Source organism: Schistocerca nitens, chromosome 9 (genome assembly GCF_023898315.1).
Source record: "Schistocerca nitens isolate TAMUIC-IGC-003100 chromosome 9, iqSchNite1.1, whole genome shotgun sequence".
Classification (NCBI taxonomy): Eukaryota; Metazoa; Arthropoda; class Insecta; order Orthoptera; family Acrididae; genus Schistocerca; species Schistocerca nitens.
In genome coordinates, this window is record NC_064622.1 from 135,904,082 (window position 1) to 135,924,730 (window position 20,649).

Here is a 20,649-nt window from a genome sequence, read left to right on the forward strand (position 1 = left end):
CATTTCCATATCTTTTGTGTGTTTCCCCCTGCCACTGCTTGGTAAATAGATTTTTCATCTATCCAAACAATGTAAACTACATATCTTATATACTCAAGCGTGCCACACTATTGAAGACTCCACAGGTCAATTTTTGTTCTGCACATCTGTTAACATGTATTGTACAGAAGGGAGCAGATTACTCCAGTGTATAGTTTCATAAATTTTGGATGGCACTGACCCACTCATAATCGGGACAAGTACAAGTTTTAACAGATTCTAGCATCATTCAGATATAATTGGAACTTAAGATTATACATTGGTTTTTATAAATTTGTATCACTTAATATTTCTTTAAGTAGCAATATTGGCTTTTTGGTCTTATTAAAACAATATCTTAAATTACTTTCAACTAGTTTATTGCGGGTTACAGAAACAACACAGTTAATCTTTTGGTGAAATTATAAACTGCCATGTATTCGTAAAAAAGTTAAATACATCTGTCTGATAAGTAACAGTAAGCTGTTAAAGTTTTTATTCAATAATGTAACAAGTCTGTAGTGTGTGAAATATTGTGGAATGCACCATAACTTTCACTGACAAAATGCATAAGTTAAAAGATGTTATAAATAGCAAAATAAGTATAATGTGACAGTTGGGAGCTTCAAAAATTCTGATTTCATCCTTTCAGTGAAGACATTCCTGCTCTCATGATTTCATCAACAAGAAGTAAGTTGCTTGCAATCACTGTGCTGAAAACAGAGATAACATACAATAAGGAACAGTGTCATATTTTAAAATACTATAAGCATGTGGATATGAATTTTAACTGGAAAAGTTAATGAAAATACTAATAATTTGAAATTACGTTTATTGTGATTTATGCTCCATACAAAACACTGTATAACAAAGACATTTGTCAGGTAAAAGAGTACAGCAACATAGGAAAACCAGTAATGTTTTTATCTCCTTAATGGCTATTGAAGACTAGCCATATCAAAGAAGATTAACTATAATAAAATTTTTAATAGTTGGATAGGACTATGTATCTCTCTTCTTAACTATGGCATTGAATTATGGGGTTGCACAACAGACACATCTCAAATGGATGTTTGCAGAGCATGCCTGTAGATGCAAAAGAAAATGGCAGGAAAGCTTATGTGAGGATTAAGCTACTAAAAATCTTATTGTGTGGGTTTGTTAGCCTTGTTAATTATCAAATTTCTTTGTAGCCATTTAAAATCAATTTTCCATCAACAAACTGACAAAGAACAAAATGAAGAAGAGCCTTTATATGAATTTTTTTTTGTGGCTCAACATGTTGTGAATTGTTTAAAGATACTATAATGAGTGTCTCAAAACGAAAACTGTTTGTAGATAAATGTAATTCTTCACGGCATGTTAAGTTGCAAATATTATATCTCATAGATAACAGTATGTTGTGAATTGGTTTATGTAAGAACTAGGATCCACACTGTAACTATTTTATAAGTAGGTGGTTTTCCCTTTCTTCTAAACTTAATCATTGGAATGCTGTTAATCCTATTAAGTTCTCAAACTTGGAACTGAGCTTAAGTGAGAAGTGAAATTTTAATTACACACACACACACACACACACACACACACACACACACAGAGAGAGAGAGAGAGAGAGAGAGAGAGAGAGAGAGAGAGAGAGAGGAAGGATTGATTCTCTTCTTTACATTTACATATATTTAAAACATACCATGAGTTCAGTATCTGCTTTTTCACAATATAATTATCAACAATGCCATGGTCCATTGGTTTCAAGGCTTCACCAGAGTTTATGTCAAGTCCAACAGGCTCCCCTGCTATTCTTGCTTCTTCTTGTAATTTTACAATGACTTCTTGGGTATCAAAACCACTGTTCACAGCTGTAAATAATAAGGGAGATATTGTTTGACTTATAGTAGCCAAAACTGTGACGTTTTACTACTGGCTCCAGTATACCAATGTTTAATAAAAGTGACGAGCATAAGCATTTATAAGCCACTGGCAGATACATCACTGAAGAGAAGCTATTGCACCAATGATGGTATCAGATAGTTATGAGAATTTAAAACATTACTGCTGGTTGCAACTGATGACTTAACAACAATTTCAGATTAACTTTATAACTTGTGTGTACCAGTTTAGTAGTTATTGAACAGAAATACGTATGTGAAAGTTACTGGAATATGTTTTGCTTTCTACCCACTAATGGGCTATAGCCCACTTAAAATTACTTTGTGATTGACAAATTGCAGTTGTGGTGGTGGTGGTAGCGTTGCAAGTGTGCAGCCAGCCATACGTCACAAGGTGCTTTATGTAGGTACAAAAGAGGCAATACAGCAAGCATGTGACTATGACTGTATGGCAGCTGTCCCCTACCATTTGACTTGCTGAAACACTAATCATGAGGAAATTTTAATCTGAGTACAGACTTCGTGGAATATTAACAGTTGTATAGCCTGTTACGATTTGTTCTAACATTCTTATCCTCATGTACATGTTTTTCACATGAAGACTGAAGCATAAGAACACTACACATCAGTTTTATAAACTACCGAAAGTAGGGCCTGCAGAGGGCACAGTGGCTGATGCGCAATGACCAATTTTTGTCCAAAGAACTGGGAGAATTCATTCATTTGTTCAGAAGGGAAGGACGACAGCATGCGCTGCCTTTTGGGCCATCAGCGATGACAGAATCGGGGCACATATCCTGCAATTTGTGATATTTACATTGAAGTAACACATACAAGAAATTCGAAAAGGTTCGAAATGAAAAATTTTGTACTTAGGATGTGCTTTTACATAATCTACTGATCTTACTTTTTCTCAATTAATAAATTTAATAAACCGCTGTTTTAGAAGTCTCTCTCAATTGTGTCTGCACAACACATTTTGCAAACTTTGCTATGTTTCGGCAAAAGAAGCAATTTTTAACATGGTAACAAGCGAAATGTGTAGGTTTTTCTCAAAGTTCGGCACGCACGAAGTTTCTCTGAAAGTTACAAATGGTTAACAAACCTAGTAAAAACAAATCGCATTTTCAGGGGAATTCTTTTTAGATACTAAACAAAGAAGAGGTGACAGACCTTTTTGAATGGTGGCCTTGCATGTGTGATTGTCGGGGTGGAGAGGCTCCAGTTAATATTTGAAAAAATGTGAGCTTCAGTTTAAAACAGCACTTCCCCTCCAGTGCTCAGTATTTCCCCTACAGCGTCTGGGCGTAACCCCCACACTACCGCTCTCCGCATATCTGTCAGCCACAGTATTTTATGCAGTCTCTACTGGATTTAAAATTCACACTGTACTAGTAATTAATATTTGTCATAAAAATTATAGAACATGTGTGCTGAAACACATCTGCACCAAGAAATTAAGAAGAATTTGTGTTTCTGAATACAAGCAGAATTCATTCCTATACTCTTTCTGAAAACATCAATACTTTTACAGTTTTGCAAACCTAACGACGACTCAACATAAAATATTCTACCTATTCTCATTACCTTCAGAAAAATTATTTCTGCGCATATTTTTACACACAGACCACTTGTTTTTACTTATAATATTCATATGTAATTACCAACTACACTTACATAATGTCTTTGGAATAACAAGTAAAGCTTCAGCATACGCTTGGACACCTAATCGCATTTTTCCTTTTACTTCATCCTTATAGCGAGAAAGTTCCTGGTACGCAGATATTTCAAATGCTCCTGCACCAGGAACCACACAACCTGAAATTTTCGAGTACACAATAAATCAATACAAGTATATATACAGACTGGAAAAAAATGTCTCGCACTCGAGATACAGCAAAACAAGTGAAAATTTTTTGTTGAGAAATTACTTTCTATGTAAAACACCTGAACATATTGCTGTATACAATCATACTGGTACGTCTTTCACTATCAAAGACCTACACCTCATTCAATGATTTCATCTGGTTCTCTTGCAATATAATTTTTGTCACTCCTACCATTTCAGTATTTGTAAAGCAAGACACATGAAGAAAACACATTATACAGTACAACTCCCTTTTTACACTTTTCTTCAGACTGTCCCAAAAAAAGTGTAAAATGCAGGAAAAAGAATGTGTAGGAAAATAAAGGAAAGCATAAGAAACACACCAAGCAAAAATGAATAAATTACCCTTGGCGTCATTCTCTTTATACTGTTCAAAATATGAAATTAAAACAATTTTTCTTATTTACAAAAATCCAAAATAATTGTTTTTGTTTCTTTCTAACAGCAAGTAACTCTACTTGTCTCTCCACAGAATAAAAAGCATTGAACCCTTCATCGCTGTCACCTGATGCACAACCAATGAACTGCCTCAAAATGTTACAATCATGTCCGATGGCGTAAATAAAACATGGAAGCTAAAGACTTTCCTGAAACCACAAACAGATATTCATGTTCTAATGAGACTTGTTATTGATAATCATCATAAAATTATGGTAAATAAAACATGTAAAACAGTATTCGTCAAAAGACTGAAGTTGCCAATCTTCATAAACAGTAGGCACAAAATCCACAGCTTATTGCCAACAAAGACGTCACTCTATTCAGGGATGTCCTACGTGAAAAAGAGGGCGGAAATTGTCGTCATATTACTGAGTGCCTTGAGGAGGAAAGTTCGCGTCTGATATCAGCTCGTAAGATTGCTACTAGAATCACTATCGTCAGAGCTCGATCATAATTAAGACAGCGACTCAGCATACTTCCCCAGCTTCCCAAGCATTGTAAAGATGTAATACAGGCGGCCAAGACCCAACACGACAATAATAAAAATTTCGCTTATGCTAAAGCTAGTTACATGATCAATAACTGTGTATAGTCTGTGTTTTCTTTGTTACAAGGCTGACTTTAAGCAGGAATACAATGCACTTTTTGCAGTGATCTGCATAAAAATCAATGTTGAAGTTAATAATAATGTCAAAGAAAACTTAAAATGTGGGAAATACTGTAACACAGAATCATTAACGATGGGAAAGCACTGTATTTAGAGAATAGCACTTCTGATTGGACTGATAAAAAATGAACCTAAAAACCAGGAAAACATAAAATGCAGGGAAGTAAAAATTCAGTTTTACTGTATGTATTTTTCCAGATTGAACAAGGACTAGCCCTTGCGATTTAATAATGCCAAGCATGCACCCCACCCCCCCACCCCCTCCAGTTGCTGGTTTCATAATAGCAACTTACCACAACAAGCAACCCATATTCTTCCCCCAGATTATTTAGTACTTACATGTTGTCATCACATTAATGGGATAGCACTAAAATAGATCCATACAATCTCTGCTGCAGTAAGGAGGAGGGTGATACACCTTTTTCAGATCCCCAAAACTTACTATTTCCATCACTTTGAGGTGTTCTGAAAATCTGGAATGAATAAATCAACTTGATACTTCAGCTGTGTTGCTTGTGATTTGGGGGAAAAAAATTAGGAGCAGGTAGGGAACTTGAGCATGTCTACTCACTGACTTTAGAGATTTGCCTGGCAATCTACACTTAACAAAAACTTCTTTGGCAGATAATCTTTAAAATATGATTCAGGAGATACTCTAAGTAAGTATGATACTCTTAAGTGTCACTGCCAAGAAGGGGAACTTTTTTTCCATTTATTACTAGCACCAATTTTGATTGCAGGCTCTGTCATGGGCCAGCATGTACAACAAATGCCATCAAAGATTTACAACCCACTGTGCATCATCATACCTTCAGCTGGTACACAAAGTCTCTCAATGTCATGAACATGCAAGTACAACTTGGTTAATTTTATCTAGGGAAACGTTTTTGAACGATGTGAGCTGTTGGCTTCACTTTGTGGAAGCTACACTTCTTGAATTATACACTGGTATCTTTCTAAGTACGTACAGAAGTGTGCTGCTTGTTGGCTTAGGATCACAAATTAGCTGTCATTATGGGTCCTTTTCCTTCAAATAAAAAGAGATTCAATGATACATTCTTGGATGTATGTTCTTGGATGTATGTGGAAGTTTGGAACTTTTAAACAAAGAGTTCTCCTTATTGTGCAGCTATGATGTAAGTTGATGTAAGTTTCTTTCCAATCATACGATTGAGAATTTGAATAAAAAAATACTAGTGAAGGCTTGGAGAGCATGGGAGGGAACCATTCTGAGCCCAGTCAAGAAAAAGAAAAACTTTTCTAAGATTCCGTATCATGGATAGGTATCTGAAAGGATTGGAGAGAAACTGATGTCAGCAAACATAGCTCCAGCATTTTTTACACCAGAAAATTTGGCAGTAGCTTAGGGGGACACTGGCATGTATCTTGCTGAATGCAATACAAGCCAGTAGTGAAATAGCAGATACATTAGTCAGATGGGCAGGAATTTTCATACAAGGTTTAAAAAACACAAAGACCTGTCCAATTCCAGGTCAGCTTTGACAATGCATTTGACTTGACAATCAGCATCAGCTGCAGCAGGTTAGCGATTATTTAAGTGTCTTACACACTCTAGGGCAACGGCCTTGCCACAGTGGATACACCGGTTCCTGTGAGATCACCGAAGTTAAGTGTGTCGGGCGTGACCAGCTGCCATGCGCTGTTGCCATTTTTCGGGGAGCACTCAGCCTCGTGATGCCAATTGAGGAGCTACTCGACCGAATAGTAGTGACACCGGTCAAAGAAAACCATCATAACGACCAGGAGAGCGGTGTGCTGACCACACGCCCCTCCTATCCGCATCCTCCATGAGAATGACACAGCGGTCGGATGGTCCCGATGTGCCACTTGTGGCTTGAAGACGGAGTGCTTCTTTTTTTTTTTTATACACACTCTAGAGAAAGGTTGGATATTAAATGTCCTGAAATAAACTGAAATCTTAAGGAGACTTCATTCCCATTCTCTCGATAAAATTAATGGAAGCACTGACCTGTATTACATAAAGATTTTAGTTGATTATGGCCTTTTCTTTTTATGTTGTGATGTTTCCATTTCTTCTGCTGTTTCTGCCTGCTTTTCCAACTTAAACAGTTCAGCAATCACATATGTTTCATACTACACCTGCACTATGGGTCATGTGTGACCTCTGTACCCATGAGTAGTATTTACTATTACATAGTTTTCCTGTTAGTGTTCCTGATCAGGAAGCAAGGGGAATTCTTTTTATGCAATTTATGTAATTCCAAGCAATATGTGATTTTTCTTCTCCTCTTTATTGCATTTTACATGTTTCCATATACTGATGACTTGGTATCCGGCCGTTTTGTTGGTTTTTTCAGATTTTTCTAAGTGCCACTTTTATCATTGTGACATGGAACACCTGTTTCATGACAATGGGACGAGGATTCATTCCCATTGCCTTCTAACATAATATTTTCATTATTAGACTTTACACCAGAAGATGGAACTTAAGTGTTCTGAAACCAGTCGTTTATATAATAAAAGACTGTTGATTCAGCATGGTGCTTCTGTGAGGTCCTGACTATATAGAGAAAAATCGACAATGCTATCTTTAACCCTCGAGTGTGTGCGCGGTGCACTTTGTACACATGTAATGAATAGCTTTCTCTCTGTTACCCAGGTAAGTCAAGTATGATAAAATCAGAGTTCAATCTTAGTTTACTCAAAAAACAAGAAAATAAGCTTACATAATATGGCTAGACCTCTGTTTTATTACACAATAATGAAATAAATTTTGACTATAGCACTCTGTTGCCAAGAATGGGTGTTAGAGAGACAGTAATGACCCACTCAAAGCATTAAGCCATGCAGTTGCACCAGATCCCAGCCAGTTGCTTATTCGATCACCAATGATCTCTTAAACAACTCCCTCAATGTGGGATAATGCTGCTAGTTCAGAAGCGGGGTCTTTTTTTGCACGGATCAAATTTTTTTTCTCGTCTAGCTCGCTTTGTATTTTAAATTACTATTGCTCACTTGGACGCATGACAACACAATTTATTGCTGTTTTACATGAAGCACATAATGAAGGAATAGGTATAGGTTTGCAATTGTGAAACAACAGAACTGCACAAAATCATTTTATTTTTGGTAGCGCACTTTAGACACAGGCACACGCACTTGAGGGTTAAAGAGGGTCCAGCTGTGCATAATTAAACTATCCAGCAAAGTACCTTTCACTGCTGTCCATGCAAACTCCAACAGAATAACACAGTAGTCCATGTTCACATGCATTCTGTAACTCAACCATTCACTAAAAACAGGTGGAAAGGAGTATATCAACAACAATTTCACAGTCACTTTGTTCTTTCTTCGCTTGTAAAGAATGCAAATTTTAAAATCATACGTGTTTTATACCTTAACCTCCTCCAAACACACGTGAAAGAGTCCATCACATGTTTGAGAAGCAAAAACTTTCCATTAAAATGCTGCTCTTGCCCATACCCTTACTAACTTGTCAGTCTATGCCTTAACTGACTGAACCATCGGCATGCACTACATATAAGCGCCCTAAGTAGCATCGAGTTCAAGATAGGACTTGATTCAGCATCCCTTCTGTACTCACTGTTCTTCACAGAACTGCAGGAGAAATCTCTCCTGTAGTGTGTGAAACTGTTCCGCCTTTGTAATGGAAAGTGTCTTCACCGATGAATTTGTGTTCTGTTTGATCTCATAGGAATTCCGAGTGAAAAAGTTAAGAGAACTACAACATAGCAAATCTCACATACCAATATGGTACTGTGTCATGTACAAATGCATTTTATTAATGAAAGAGAGTGCGCGAGTCCTTGTGTGTTGCCGCCAGAATTGTAGTTCCAATGACTCACCTTGATAGGATGAAGAATATTTCCTACCTCCAGAAATTTAAATGCAGCTCTTACTGACCCTTTGTCAATTCACTCATTACCTAAATCCCTAATACACACTATACTAAAGAAACTGTAGGTACTTTCAGGCCAATATTGCAGTTAAAGGCTAGTAAAATAAATTTTTGCACGTGGTTTTGTGAAACCCACCTTTTATTGAAGCATACTAAAAGACTATTGTTCCGTTCTCCATGCACAGTAAGTGCACTTTACACAAAACTACATTGTTGCTGCTGCAATGCCATGAAAAATTTTTGTACAGCATTATACTTTCTGAATCAAAAATCAAGTGTACGGAGAAGAGAAAGAACTGAGATCTCGGTGTCAGAATAATTAATTTTTTCACAGAGGTCACCCTGCATACAGGGTGTTTCAAACAGGACTTTACAACCTTGAAAATTTATATAAATTAATTCACAGTATCTATAGAGGTGATTGTAGTGTAAATTTGTAGGGAAATACATCAAGTTTTGTCTCACGTAGTTCGCTAGTGCCAAATCACATCGTAAGGAGCGCTAGCAGCAGTTGCGTTAAAGATGGCTGCCTTCACTGGACCTGAGCATGCTAGCTGTGTGTTTTGGTTTGAAGAACCAAAGTCGGCAACAAAAGTTCAGCATAATTTCCACACCAAGTACGCTAAAGATCCTCCTAGTAGGCCTACGACTTATGAGTGCCACAACTGTTTTGTAGAAACAGGGTGCTCCCTAATACATGGGAAATTATCAGGTAATCCAAGCACATCTGACAACGTTGTTGAGCAAGTGGGACAACATTTTATCAACAGCCCCTACGAAATCAACACTGCGTGCATCTCACAAATTGCAAATCCCACATACAATTGTTTGGCGTGTGTTGAGAAACCATTTACATTTGAAAACTGTACAGATTGACAATCGTACAAGCCATAACATACTGATAAAACTGCTCACAAGAATTTCTTTGGAGATACGTTAAATTGATTACATAAACATGAATATTTTTTGAACAAAATCATATTTTCTCACGAGTTCAACTTTCAACTAATGTGGCAAGGTAAACACACGAAATTGTAGCATTTGGGGCAGTGAAAATCCAATCACACATTGCAACATGTTCGTGATAGCCCTAAACTGAATTTTTTTGTGCACTGAGCAAGAACAAAGCATACAGCCCCTTTCTTTCTGTGAGAGAACTATCAATGGGATAGTGTACCTGGATATGTTACACAATTTTTGATACCATGGATTGATGAGGATGACCAAGAACGAAATGTTTACTTCATGCAAGATGGTGCACCACCCCATTACCTGGCTGATATCCGGGATTTTCTCAGCGACCACTTTCCAGGTCAATGGACTGGCAATGATGCACCAATTGCAAGGTCCCCACATTTCCCAGACTTGACACCACTCGATTTTTTTGGGGGGGATTTATCAAGGATATCATGTTTGTACCTCTTGTGCTGCCTTCTCTACCTGAACTTAGAGCAAGAATTTACACTGCCACTAGGCAAGTTACACCTGCAATGCTACGACTTTGGGAAGAAACTGACTTCCGACAGGATGTGTGAAGAATAACCAACGAAAGCCACATACATCATCTTATAGTTTAAAGTAAAAAAGACTATGTTTCCCTACAAAATAACACTAGACCTTCTTTCAATAAATTTATAGGAATTTTTAAAGTTGTAAAGTCCTTTCTGAAACACCTTGTATTTTTAGCCGCTGAATGCTCTCCTCTGTTGTACTCTCAAGTACAGGTCTAGACACTAACTTTTTGTCAAAATCATCAAAGACTGCAATTACTGTTTTCATTTATATCAATTTCTTGGAGAATCAAAACATTCTGCTACTGTTACTATACTGTTCATAAGGAATGCAAAACATTCAGAAATACTGCAAAGATTTTGTCATTTTATGAACTTACGCAAAATTTAAGTTATTCCTGGCTTCTTCAGTGTTAGCTAGATCAGTAAAAAAAAATTTCAATACATTCAATAAGACAATTTAAGATTGTTTTCGAATGTTTTTTGCCCTTTACACACATCGACTAGAGTAGCAATACGCATCGGCCCTTGCTCCTGCATTTCCACCACTACCAAACACTCACTCATCAATGCACCATACCACAAAAGACTGAAAGCACACACAAATACACAATAAAATTTTGTGATGGCCACTATAGTTACCACTACTTGGACTGGTATGTAAGAGGGCCTTGTTTGTAGTCAATTGGATTCTTTTCCCCAGCCTGACCAGCAATGTTCAAAGGAAAGGCAGTTCCAATTTACTTAAAAGCAAATATAGTTCCTAAACCTTCACTCCCCTTTCATAAAATAAATAAATAAATAAAATTAAAATATGTTAAGCTGTTAAAGTGCAAGTTCAAGCACAAACTATGTGGGTACTCCAGAATTTGAGTACCAGCTGTTAGCCGACTGCTATTACAGATATCATTCCAATACTTTTTGCCTCCAGACTTGTGGTTGTTTGTTTGTTTTGCTTTAGGGTGCAAAAAACAACTGGGGTCATAAGAGCCCAAGTCAAAAGTATGGAACATGAACACAAAGAGGAGTTAAACGAGTGTACATCAGTCCCAATGGACAGAATAGTAGACAGCTAAAAACAGGCATGTGGAAAAAGGGCTAAAAAAACCATACAGGAATGGAGGTCCAAAACTCAAAATTAAATAGCCCTTGCCATATTGCTTCGGTGGATAAAAAGTAAAACGTGGTTGACAGCCCTTGTGTCACTCACTAAAACTGCTGATAAAGCAGGCGGAAAATCCAAGTTGGAAAATAATGGTTTAAAAAAGGGCATTCCAACACGAAGTGGCAGACAGTTAAAATTTTGGCACAATATGTACAAAGTGGTGGGGTAGTGCCACTTAGCAAATGAAAATTGCTAAAAAGGCAGTGCCACATACGCAGCCGAGTTAAAATAATCTCCTCCTGGCAGGAGGGCAGAGAGGTAGTGTCCAAGGTGCTAGGAGCGGCTTAATAAGCTGAAGCTTATTCCAATGAAGGGAGGACCATTGGTGATGCCAAAGGGTCACCCCCCCTGACAGATGGCAATGCAGACATCGGAGGGAATATAGGTACTTGCAGGCTAAGGTACAGGGATTGCAACCTTGGCAGCAGCTTCATTTCATGGCAGACCGCCGTGACCAGGGACCCAGAGAAATAGGACACTGGCTCCACCAAGAGTGAGGAAGTGACAGTTTTCCTGGACCCACTGCACTGACGGATGGGCGGTGTACAGTGCACATAGACTTTGAAGGGCACTGAGTGTGTGTGAGCAGAGGACACAATTGAAAAGGCTGGGTCACTGGATGTACTCCATGGCCTGATACAAGGTGAAGAGCTTGGCTGTAAATACTGAGGAGTGTGCCGAAGTTGATATCGAAAGACACGGTGCCAATGACTAAGGCACACACGACCCCATGGTCAGACCGAGAGCCATCAGTGTACTACTGCGAAGTCCCATGCGAAGGTCGTGAAACTGTAGGCGATAGACCGAGGCTGGAGTGGTGTCCTTAGGAAGCGAATGAAAGCCAAGGTTAACATGGGCTGCTTCACGAAGCCAAGGTGGTGAAGGGTTCACAGCCACAGGTAAAGTTGCAAATAGTGTGAAGTTAGGCTGCCACATCAAGTGGCGAAAGTGGACTCCATTAGGTAACAAAGAAGAGGGACCAATCCCATACTGACAATCAAAGGAATCATCAAAGGAGGAGGCACAGGAGGGGTGGCCACGCATGGCAGACCAACGGCATGAATACCTGCTGAGGAGAAAGTTACGGCGGTAGGACAGTGGTAGTTCAGCAGCTTCAGCATACAAACTCTCAACTGGGCTGGTGTAAAAAGCACCTGTGGCCAAACGGATGCCATGATGGTGGATAGTGTTGCGATGGTGTAGAGGAAAGGGTATGCAGACGCATACACAAAGCGCCCATGGTAGAGTTTCAAACGGACAAAGGACAGGTACAAATGGAGGAGGGTGGTTTTATCGGCATCCCAGGAAGTATTGCTGAGGACATGTAGGAGACAGAGGGACAGTGTATAGCAGGTTGCCTGGTAAGACACGTGGGAAGACCAAGAGAGTTTCCTATCGAGCATTAGCCTCAGAAATTTCGTAGTTTCAAAGAAAGGAAGGGCAACAATCCCAAGATGTAGAGATGGTGGGAGAAACCATTCGCACTGACAGAAATTCATACAGACTGTTTTGTCTATGGAAAAGCAAAAGCCATTGTCGATGCTCCAGGAGTAAAGACAATCAAGACAGTGCTGAAGATGCCCCTCATTGAGACAGGTCTGTGATGAACTGCAATAGATAGCAAAATCGCCAACAAAAAGAGAGAAAGAGACGACAGGTGGGAGACAGGCCATTATAGGTCTAATCACGATCAATGAGGACGATGCTCAGGACAGAACCCTGAGGCACACCGTATTCCTGGATAAAGGTGTCCAACATGGTAGACCTCTCACACACACACACCTTGAAAACTTGGTCTTGTAAAAATGCCTGAAGAAAACAGAGCAGGCGCCCACGGAAGCCTCACATGTAAAGAGTACGGATGATACCAGTTCTCCAGCAGGTGTTTTAGGCCTTCTCCAAATTTAAAAACATAGCCACAGTCTGGGACTTCCGCAGAAAACCGTTCATGACATGGGTGGATGAAGTAACGACATGGTCAACTGCAGAATGCCGCACTCTAAATGCACACTGTGCATTCGTTAGTTAATGGCAAGACTTGAGCCACCACACCAGCTGGGCATGAATCATACGTTCCATGACCTTGCTAACGCAGCTGGTAAGAGAGATGGGACGGTAGCTAGAACGAAGGTTTTTGTCCTTATCAGGCTTAGTTATGAGTAGGACTGTGGCTTCAAGCGAGCATCCAGGAAATGTGCCCTCGGCCCAGATGCAGTTGTACGTGTTGCCCGCAAGAGAAAGGTGCTGCAACATCTGAATGTGGATGGTGTCTGGCCCTGGGGCAGAGGATCGGGATGAACTGAGAGCATGATATAGCTCTCTCATAGTAAAGGCAGTATTGTAGCACTAACTATTCGGAGAAGAGAAGGGTATCGCCAGAGCCTCCTACACTCCATTTCTGATGGAGGAAGGCAAGGTGATAGTGGGAAGAGCTCGAAACTTCCACAAAATGGCGGCCCAAGGTGTTTGAGATACCAATAGGGTCCACGATGACATCAGTGACAGCGAATGATGGAGGGACATATATGGTACAGAGGGAAAAAGTCAGGTGGGGCAGGAAAAGGCGAACTGCAACAACTTGAAAACAGGTAGTCCGGGAGATGGGTTGAATATTCCAGAGAGCCATTGGAGGTTGGCCCACATGACAGAGGAAGTGTGGAACTGTTAAAAGGACTAGTGAATGAAAGCCAGCTAGCTCTTCCTATCCCGAAGAACGCGACGACACTTTGCACGCATATTTTTATAATGAATGCGGTTCGCCAGCATAGGGTGGCGGTTAAAAACGTGGAGAGCTTGTCTACGTGCACGAATTTTGTCATGGCATGCCTCAGTCCATCAAGGGACTGGGACACAACGTGGTAGAGGAAGTGCAGGGGATGGAATGTTCTGCAGCAGTAAGGATAACGTTAGTGAGATATTCCACCTTGTCATAACAACTGGGGTAATCCTGTTCTTCGAAGGTTACCAGGGAGGAGTAAAGCTGCCAGTCAGCCTTAGAAAGCTGCCATTTAGGCGTTCACGCAGATGGGGTAGGAGTCAGCAAACAGATAGCACACAGAAAATTGCCGCTTGAGTAAATGTCAGAAAGAACAGACCACTCAAAACAACAGACAAGCTGGGCAATGCAGAAGGATAGGTCCAAATGGGACTAGGTGTGCGAGGAGTCAGGAAGGAAAGTGGGTGCCCCAGTATTAAGGCAGAAGAGGTTAAGTTGGTTAATGTGGTCATCCAAGAGGGCACCTCTCTGACAGGTCCTGGGAGAACCCCAAAAGGGATGATGTGCATTAAAGTCACCGAGTAGCAAAAATGGGGGAGGTAGCTGCCCAGTAAGTTGAAAGAAGTCTGCCCTGGTGACAGCAAATGATAGAGGGACATATATGGTAAAGAGGGAAAAAGTCAGGTGGGGAAAGAAAAGGCGAATTGCAACAGCTTGAAAATAGGTAGAACAGGAGATGGGTTGAATATGAATGTCATCCCGCATGAGCAACACGACACCCCCATGAGGGGGAATGCCAACCTCAGGGGGAAGTTCAAAACGAATCGGTAAGAAATGTGAAAGTTCAAAGCGGTCATGAGGGTGCAATTTCATATCCTGAAGGCAGAATACAAGGGGACGTTGTGACAGTAAAAGAAGCCATAAATCCTCTTCGTGGGACCGAAGGCCACGAATGTCCCATGGGAGGAGAGTCATGATGAAGAGATGTAGAGGTGTCACTTCAGCAGCTGCCGAGTGACAGCTGGGGTAGAGGCACTACTACAGAGCACAGAAGCAGAATGATTTTGATCCATGGGGTCCACAAAAACACCAGCTTGCTTGTGCGGTTGGTCTGTGGAGTTCAACGCCGAAAAGCGGCTGTTGATACACACCGGCGACACAGAGGCTGGCCAGGCTAAGGTATCATGGGTTGACACCATTGAAGAGGAATGTTCGAGGTGGCGACGGAGAAGGCCATTTGCTTTTGGTGAAGTTCTTCGAGCTTTTCTGGTTAGATGAAGACTCGGGTGTTGTTTAGCTGGAGGAATGGAGGACGTCTTCACGGGAGTACTCCTCCTGTCCTTTCCAGCCAACCGGTTCTGAAGCTTGTGGCTTCGCCCCTTGAGGCGAGAGTTTGATTGCTTGTTGCACAGCTGGATGAGGGGATGGTGATGCGACCTTGACATCTGACGATTTCACAACCTGAATTGGAGGTCGGATGGCCTGCATGGCCATGTTCTTCATTGAGTGAGGGGGTAACAAGAACAGAACTATAGGTACCAGATGGGAGAAAGCAGGGTTTGTGACTAGCCAGTAACATGTGAGCGACTTGATAAGGCACCTTTTCCTTTACCCACATATTTTGAACAGCCCGCTCATCACGATACATTGAACACTCGCGAGAGGCGGTAGCATGGCCACCATTGCAGTTGACACACCGGGGACAAGGAGGTAGACAATCACCATCATGCGCATCCCTACCACATGTGACACATTTGGTTGGGTGTTGACAAGACGTTCTAGTGTGGTGAAACGATGACACTGGCAGTCGCACGTCTGGTTCGGAATGTATGGCCTAACAGTGAATTTCATAGCCTGCTTTGAGCTTGGACGGAAGCACCACTATCAAAGTTGAGTAAGGGAGTGTGGGTGGGCACTAAGGTGGAATCTACCTTTTTCATGACGCGATGAATGACAATGACACCCTGATCAGAGAGGTAAGATTGTATTTTGGCCTCGGTTAGACCGTCTACCAGCCTGGTGTAAATTACACCACGGGAAGAATTCAAAGTCCTATGGGCCTCAACATGAACACGGTAACCGTGGAGAAGTGAGGCAGCAAGCAGTTGTGCTTGGGGATCAGAAGTGGTCTCCAAAAGCAAAGTGCCAGTCTGTAAACGAGAGCAGGTTTTCACAGGGCCAGCAATTGCATCTACACCTTTCTTAGTAATAAACTGATTTACTGTGGCGAAGTACTGACCATCTTCAGTATGCGAGACCACGAGGAATCCGTGGCATGCGGGAAGCCCCATTGCGTTTACATTTGGTAGATGTTAAGTGGGAAGATAATTGACTCATTGCGAGGAAATCCCCCATGATTGCCCGCATCTCCAATGGCACACTCCTTCCAATTGGGGGGCCCCTTCACAAGGGGGTGCACCCGCCTTATGTGATTGTTCACACCTCCCGAACACCTGACTGAGGGACCAATTGGCCATTTGGGAAGGTTACAGCTCAGGCAATCATCCCTCCCTATGCCTGGCCTGTATCAGGGGATACGTGCAAGCCCTACCTGTTGACCAGGGGCTGGGAATTGTGTGTTACCCAGTCACCTGTTACGCATCAGACACATTGGTCGGCCTTCAGGAGCGCACAGGGAGGACGAAGGAAAGAAGACTATCCTCAAACGCTGAAGTGGAAGAACGAGAGAAGTAGGGAAACAAAAGGAAAACAGAGTGAAAAACAGAGGGGAGATTGTTCGCACGTCGACAGAATGCAGGCCATTCCCAATAATATCCCAGACATGTTCCCCAAGGGAAGGGAAATAGAAAATCCAGAGGATAGACATGAAGCATTGAAGGGAAAAAATGCTGCAAAGGCCAGGGCCCCATAGTAGCTAAGCACAAAGCCGCCAAAGAGTGGCGAGCCCCTTGGGGGTTTGTGGTTGGCGAGGTCTCTCTTCCCTTCCAATGGAATAAACATTTACATGTTCTGAACATTAAAGCTGTCAAATGCAATTCATGGAAAAGGAACAAACTTTTATGCACCAAAGTTACAGTAAAAGTGGAGAAAAAAGTACTTCCAGATTTCAGAATAGTGTAACAAAGTGCATAAAATCTACACGCAAGACAATTCTTGGGTAATGACATATATACTGCCAAAATCAGGCAGTCACAGCACTGACCTGCATACAAGTAATTCTGTTACACCATAAAAGAACACTACATGCTTTGATATTCAATGCAAACGTAAAGCTGAAGATACTAACTTACCATCATCTATAGCATTTTTGATGGCACGTAACCCATCCCTAACTGCATCTTTTATCTGTGTAAGTGTGTGTTTATTGGGACCTTTAATCAGTATGGTGACACTTCTTGGTCCTTTGCATTCCTCGACGAATGTGAATTTGTTTTCGCCCTAGAAATTGGATAAAATAGCTATCAAAGAATGTTTATTTTGTATGGACATTCTACAATTATAAACTGCCCTATAAAGTATTGTTATAATTTCTCTTACACAAAAGTAAGACTTAGACCAAAGCAGTATAAAAATATTTGCTTACCAATACGTGCTCATATACAAGTCCAGCAAATCCAAGACTTTCTTCAGTTAAATCATCAACACTGTTCACAGCAACTCCTCCACAGGCCAATGCCAGTCGTTCCATATTTCGCCTTTTAGCTCGTCTCAGTCCAATGATGTGTTCCTTTGCGAGCATATCTAATGACATAGGGTCAATTCCCTGAAAGGCAATATTCTTCCTGAAGCAGACCTCCAACACAAATGGTATTTCACAACAAACCAGCAACAATAACTGATACCCACTAAAACCTCAAAACCCCATATCCGATTTGATCAACAACAAGTGTTCAGAACAAAACAAGCTTTACAAAAAGAAACTGATGAAACCAAACATATATGTTCAAGTGAATTAAAACAACAAAACAAAGTCCCATTGGCATATGCGAGTTTTCTTAGACTGAATTCATACGCCAACACTTGCACTTGAGAGGATGCCGCCCCCCCCCCCCCCCCAGGGTACATGGACATATGAGGATGATTGCTAATAGTAGTTAAGACTTTCCAATTGATCTTACTACTTTGACAAGTTCGAGAATGTTTGGCACTGGTCTACATTATTACCAAAATGGGTGTTAGTAATATGACTTACTTATGCAACACTAAGCTGCACACAACAATTTAAGTATTATGCTATAAATGTGGCAAAGCCACACAGGTACTGGAACTTACCTTCTGATTAATAACTACAAAATTTTTGTCAGTATTATCACAGAGCTTTTTCTTAAGCTCTACAACCTTTTTAACTCTCTGCTCTATGAATTCTCTTTCTGCTGCCACTAATTTCTCACGTTCTTCAGCAGATTTGTAGAAAAATCCAGAGTTCACTTCACTGTCAACATAAGAAATCATTTTTGTAATTGGAAAGCACATTTAATGAGGAGAAAACATTAAAATTAAATAATGGAACATTCAGGCTGGAATATCAAAAATATTATGGAAAGAACAGACTGTTACTCACACTGCTCTCTCCAGTCACGAAGACCAGAGGCGGGGGGGGAGAGAAAAAGGCGGGGGGGGGGGGGAGAGGAGGGGAGAGGGGGGGGGGAGAGGAGGGGAGAGGTGTGAGAGGGGGAGAGGGTGGAGAGGGGGCAGAGGGGGGAGAGGGGGCAGAGGGGGCAGAGGGGGCAGAGGGGGCAGAGGGGGCAGAGGGGGGAGAGGGGGGAGAGGGGGGAGAGGGGGGAGAGGGGGGAGAGGGGGGAGAGGGGGGAGAGGGGGGAGAGGGGGGAGAGGGGGGAGAGGGGGGAGAGGGGGGAGAGGTGTTTTCTTTTCTTTTCTGATGAAAGCTTTGGCTGAAATCTCAGCATGTAAGAGCCCTTTTTGCTGTGCCTGTCTGCTGCAGCTCACCACATCACATGTACAGTGAGTAGCAATCTACTCTTTTCATAATATTATTAAAACTAAATTATGTGGACAAACTATATCCCTTCAAGAGATGGCATTTAATTAAGATATATAAGGCTGGAAACAAATGTTGAGAAAAAAAATTTTGTTTTAGGTTTAACAGCATGTAACTTATGGCAGGTCACATTCACCTGTAATATTGATAATGATATGAAATATAAAACTGTTTTTACTTATATTAGTGCATACCAAACCACCTCTCATACGACATTTAGTTATAAGTGTATCCTAGCACTTCTGTTCTGTTTGTACCTCTCTCCTCTGATAACTAAAGTATATAAAATGTGTTCAAAGAGGATGTAACCCAACACTTAATCCCAAAGCTGTCAAGGATGAATCTGAAAGCCAATTTCAGACTCCCAGCCTCTACATTTTGTTCTCCATTTTAGCATTTGCCCAATACTAACTCTTTATGAGCTTCCTTATTACATGCCATATTTTTGCACATTGCAGACAAAGACAAAATTATCAAAAGCAGAGCAGTGCTTTCACGAAAGCAAGACATTAAAACCTGACTATTTATTTTAGAATCATTAAATTGTATATATTTTACAAAGTGTGGTAACAAACACTCTCTATTCTCAATATGAAAAGAAAATACATTAAGTAATACCAGGAAATTCGAAAAGAAAGAACAGGTTTAAATTGTTTATTACAGACAAACTGTAAAAAGATAGAAACAAATTGCACGTCACTGGACAGATGTTGGAACAAAGTTTTGGTACAGCTACACTGTTGTTTTAGTAACATGGTGACAACACCACAAGAGAAATTATTTTGTGTTGGAATTTGCACCAAGTCACTCCATTTTTCAAGTGCAATATGCATTTCACAATTGATTCAGCGAGATGCTGCCTCTGCACAAGCAGATTCATGACACATACAAAATTCTTTGGACTTCGTTGCATGTGGAAAGGGAAGAGCACTGGTCAGCCATGCGCATCCAGTAACAATGTGAAGGGTACCTGCAATACATTCACAAAATGCAACATGCATTTCACAATTGATTCAGCGAGATGCTGCCTCTGCACAAGCAGATTTATGACACATACAAAATTCTTTGGTCTTCGTTGCATGTGGAAAGGGGAGAGGTGTGGGGAGAGGTGTGGGGAGAGGTGTGGGGAGAGGTGTGGGGAGAGGTGTGGGGAGAGGTGTGGGGAGAGGTGTGGGGAGAGGTGTGGGGAGAGGTGTGGGGAGAGGTGTGGGGAGAGGTGTGGGGAGAGGTGTGGGGAGAGGTGTGGGGAGAGGTGTGGGGAGAGGTGTGGGGAGAGGTGTGGGGAGAGGTGTGGGGAGAGGTGTGGGGAGAGGTGTGGGGAGAGGTGTGGGGAGAGGTGTGGGGAGAGGTGTGGGGAGAGGTGTGGGGAGAGGTGTGGGGAGAGGTGTGGGGAGAGGTGTGGGGAGAGGTGTGGGGAGAGGTGTGGGGAGAGGTGTGGGGAGAGGTGTGGGGAGAGGTGTGGGGAGAGGTGTGGGGAGAGGTGTGGGGAGAGGTGT

The 20,649-nt window shown here is 41.3% G+C and overlaps 1 protein-coding gene across 1 annotated transcript in view; it reads right to left on the minus strand.

Moving 5' to 3' along the window:
* Nucleotides 1-398: 398 nt before the first annotated feature.
* LOC126203264 (T-complex protein 1 subunit zeta) overlaps nt 399-20,649 on the minus strand; it is a 73,934-nt gene continuing 53,683 nt past the window's right edge. Inside the window, exons 6-11 of the mRNA XM_049937519.1 lie at nt 18,427-18,586; nt 17,738-17,917; nt 17,445-17,592; nt 3,582-3,722; nt 1,706-1,874; nt 399-731 (exon numbers count right to left, since the gene is read on the minus strand). Coding sequence (XP_049793476.1) covers nt 659-731; nt 1,706-1,874; nt 3,582-3,722; nt 17,445-17,592; nt 17,738-17,917; nt 18,427-18,586 — 871 coding nt within the window. The 3' untranslated portion in view covers nt 399-658. The remainder of the gene's footprint in view (nt 732-1,705; nt 1,875-3,581; nt 3,723-17,444; nt 17,593-17,737; nt 17,918-18,426; nt 18,587-20,649) is intronic.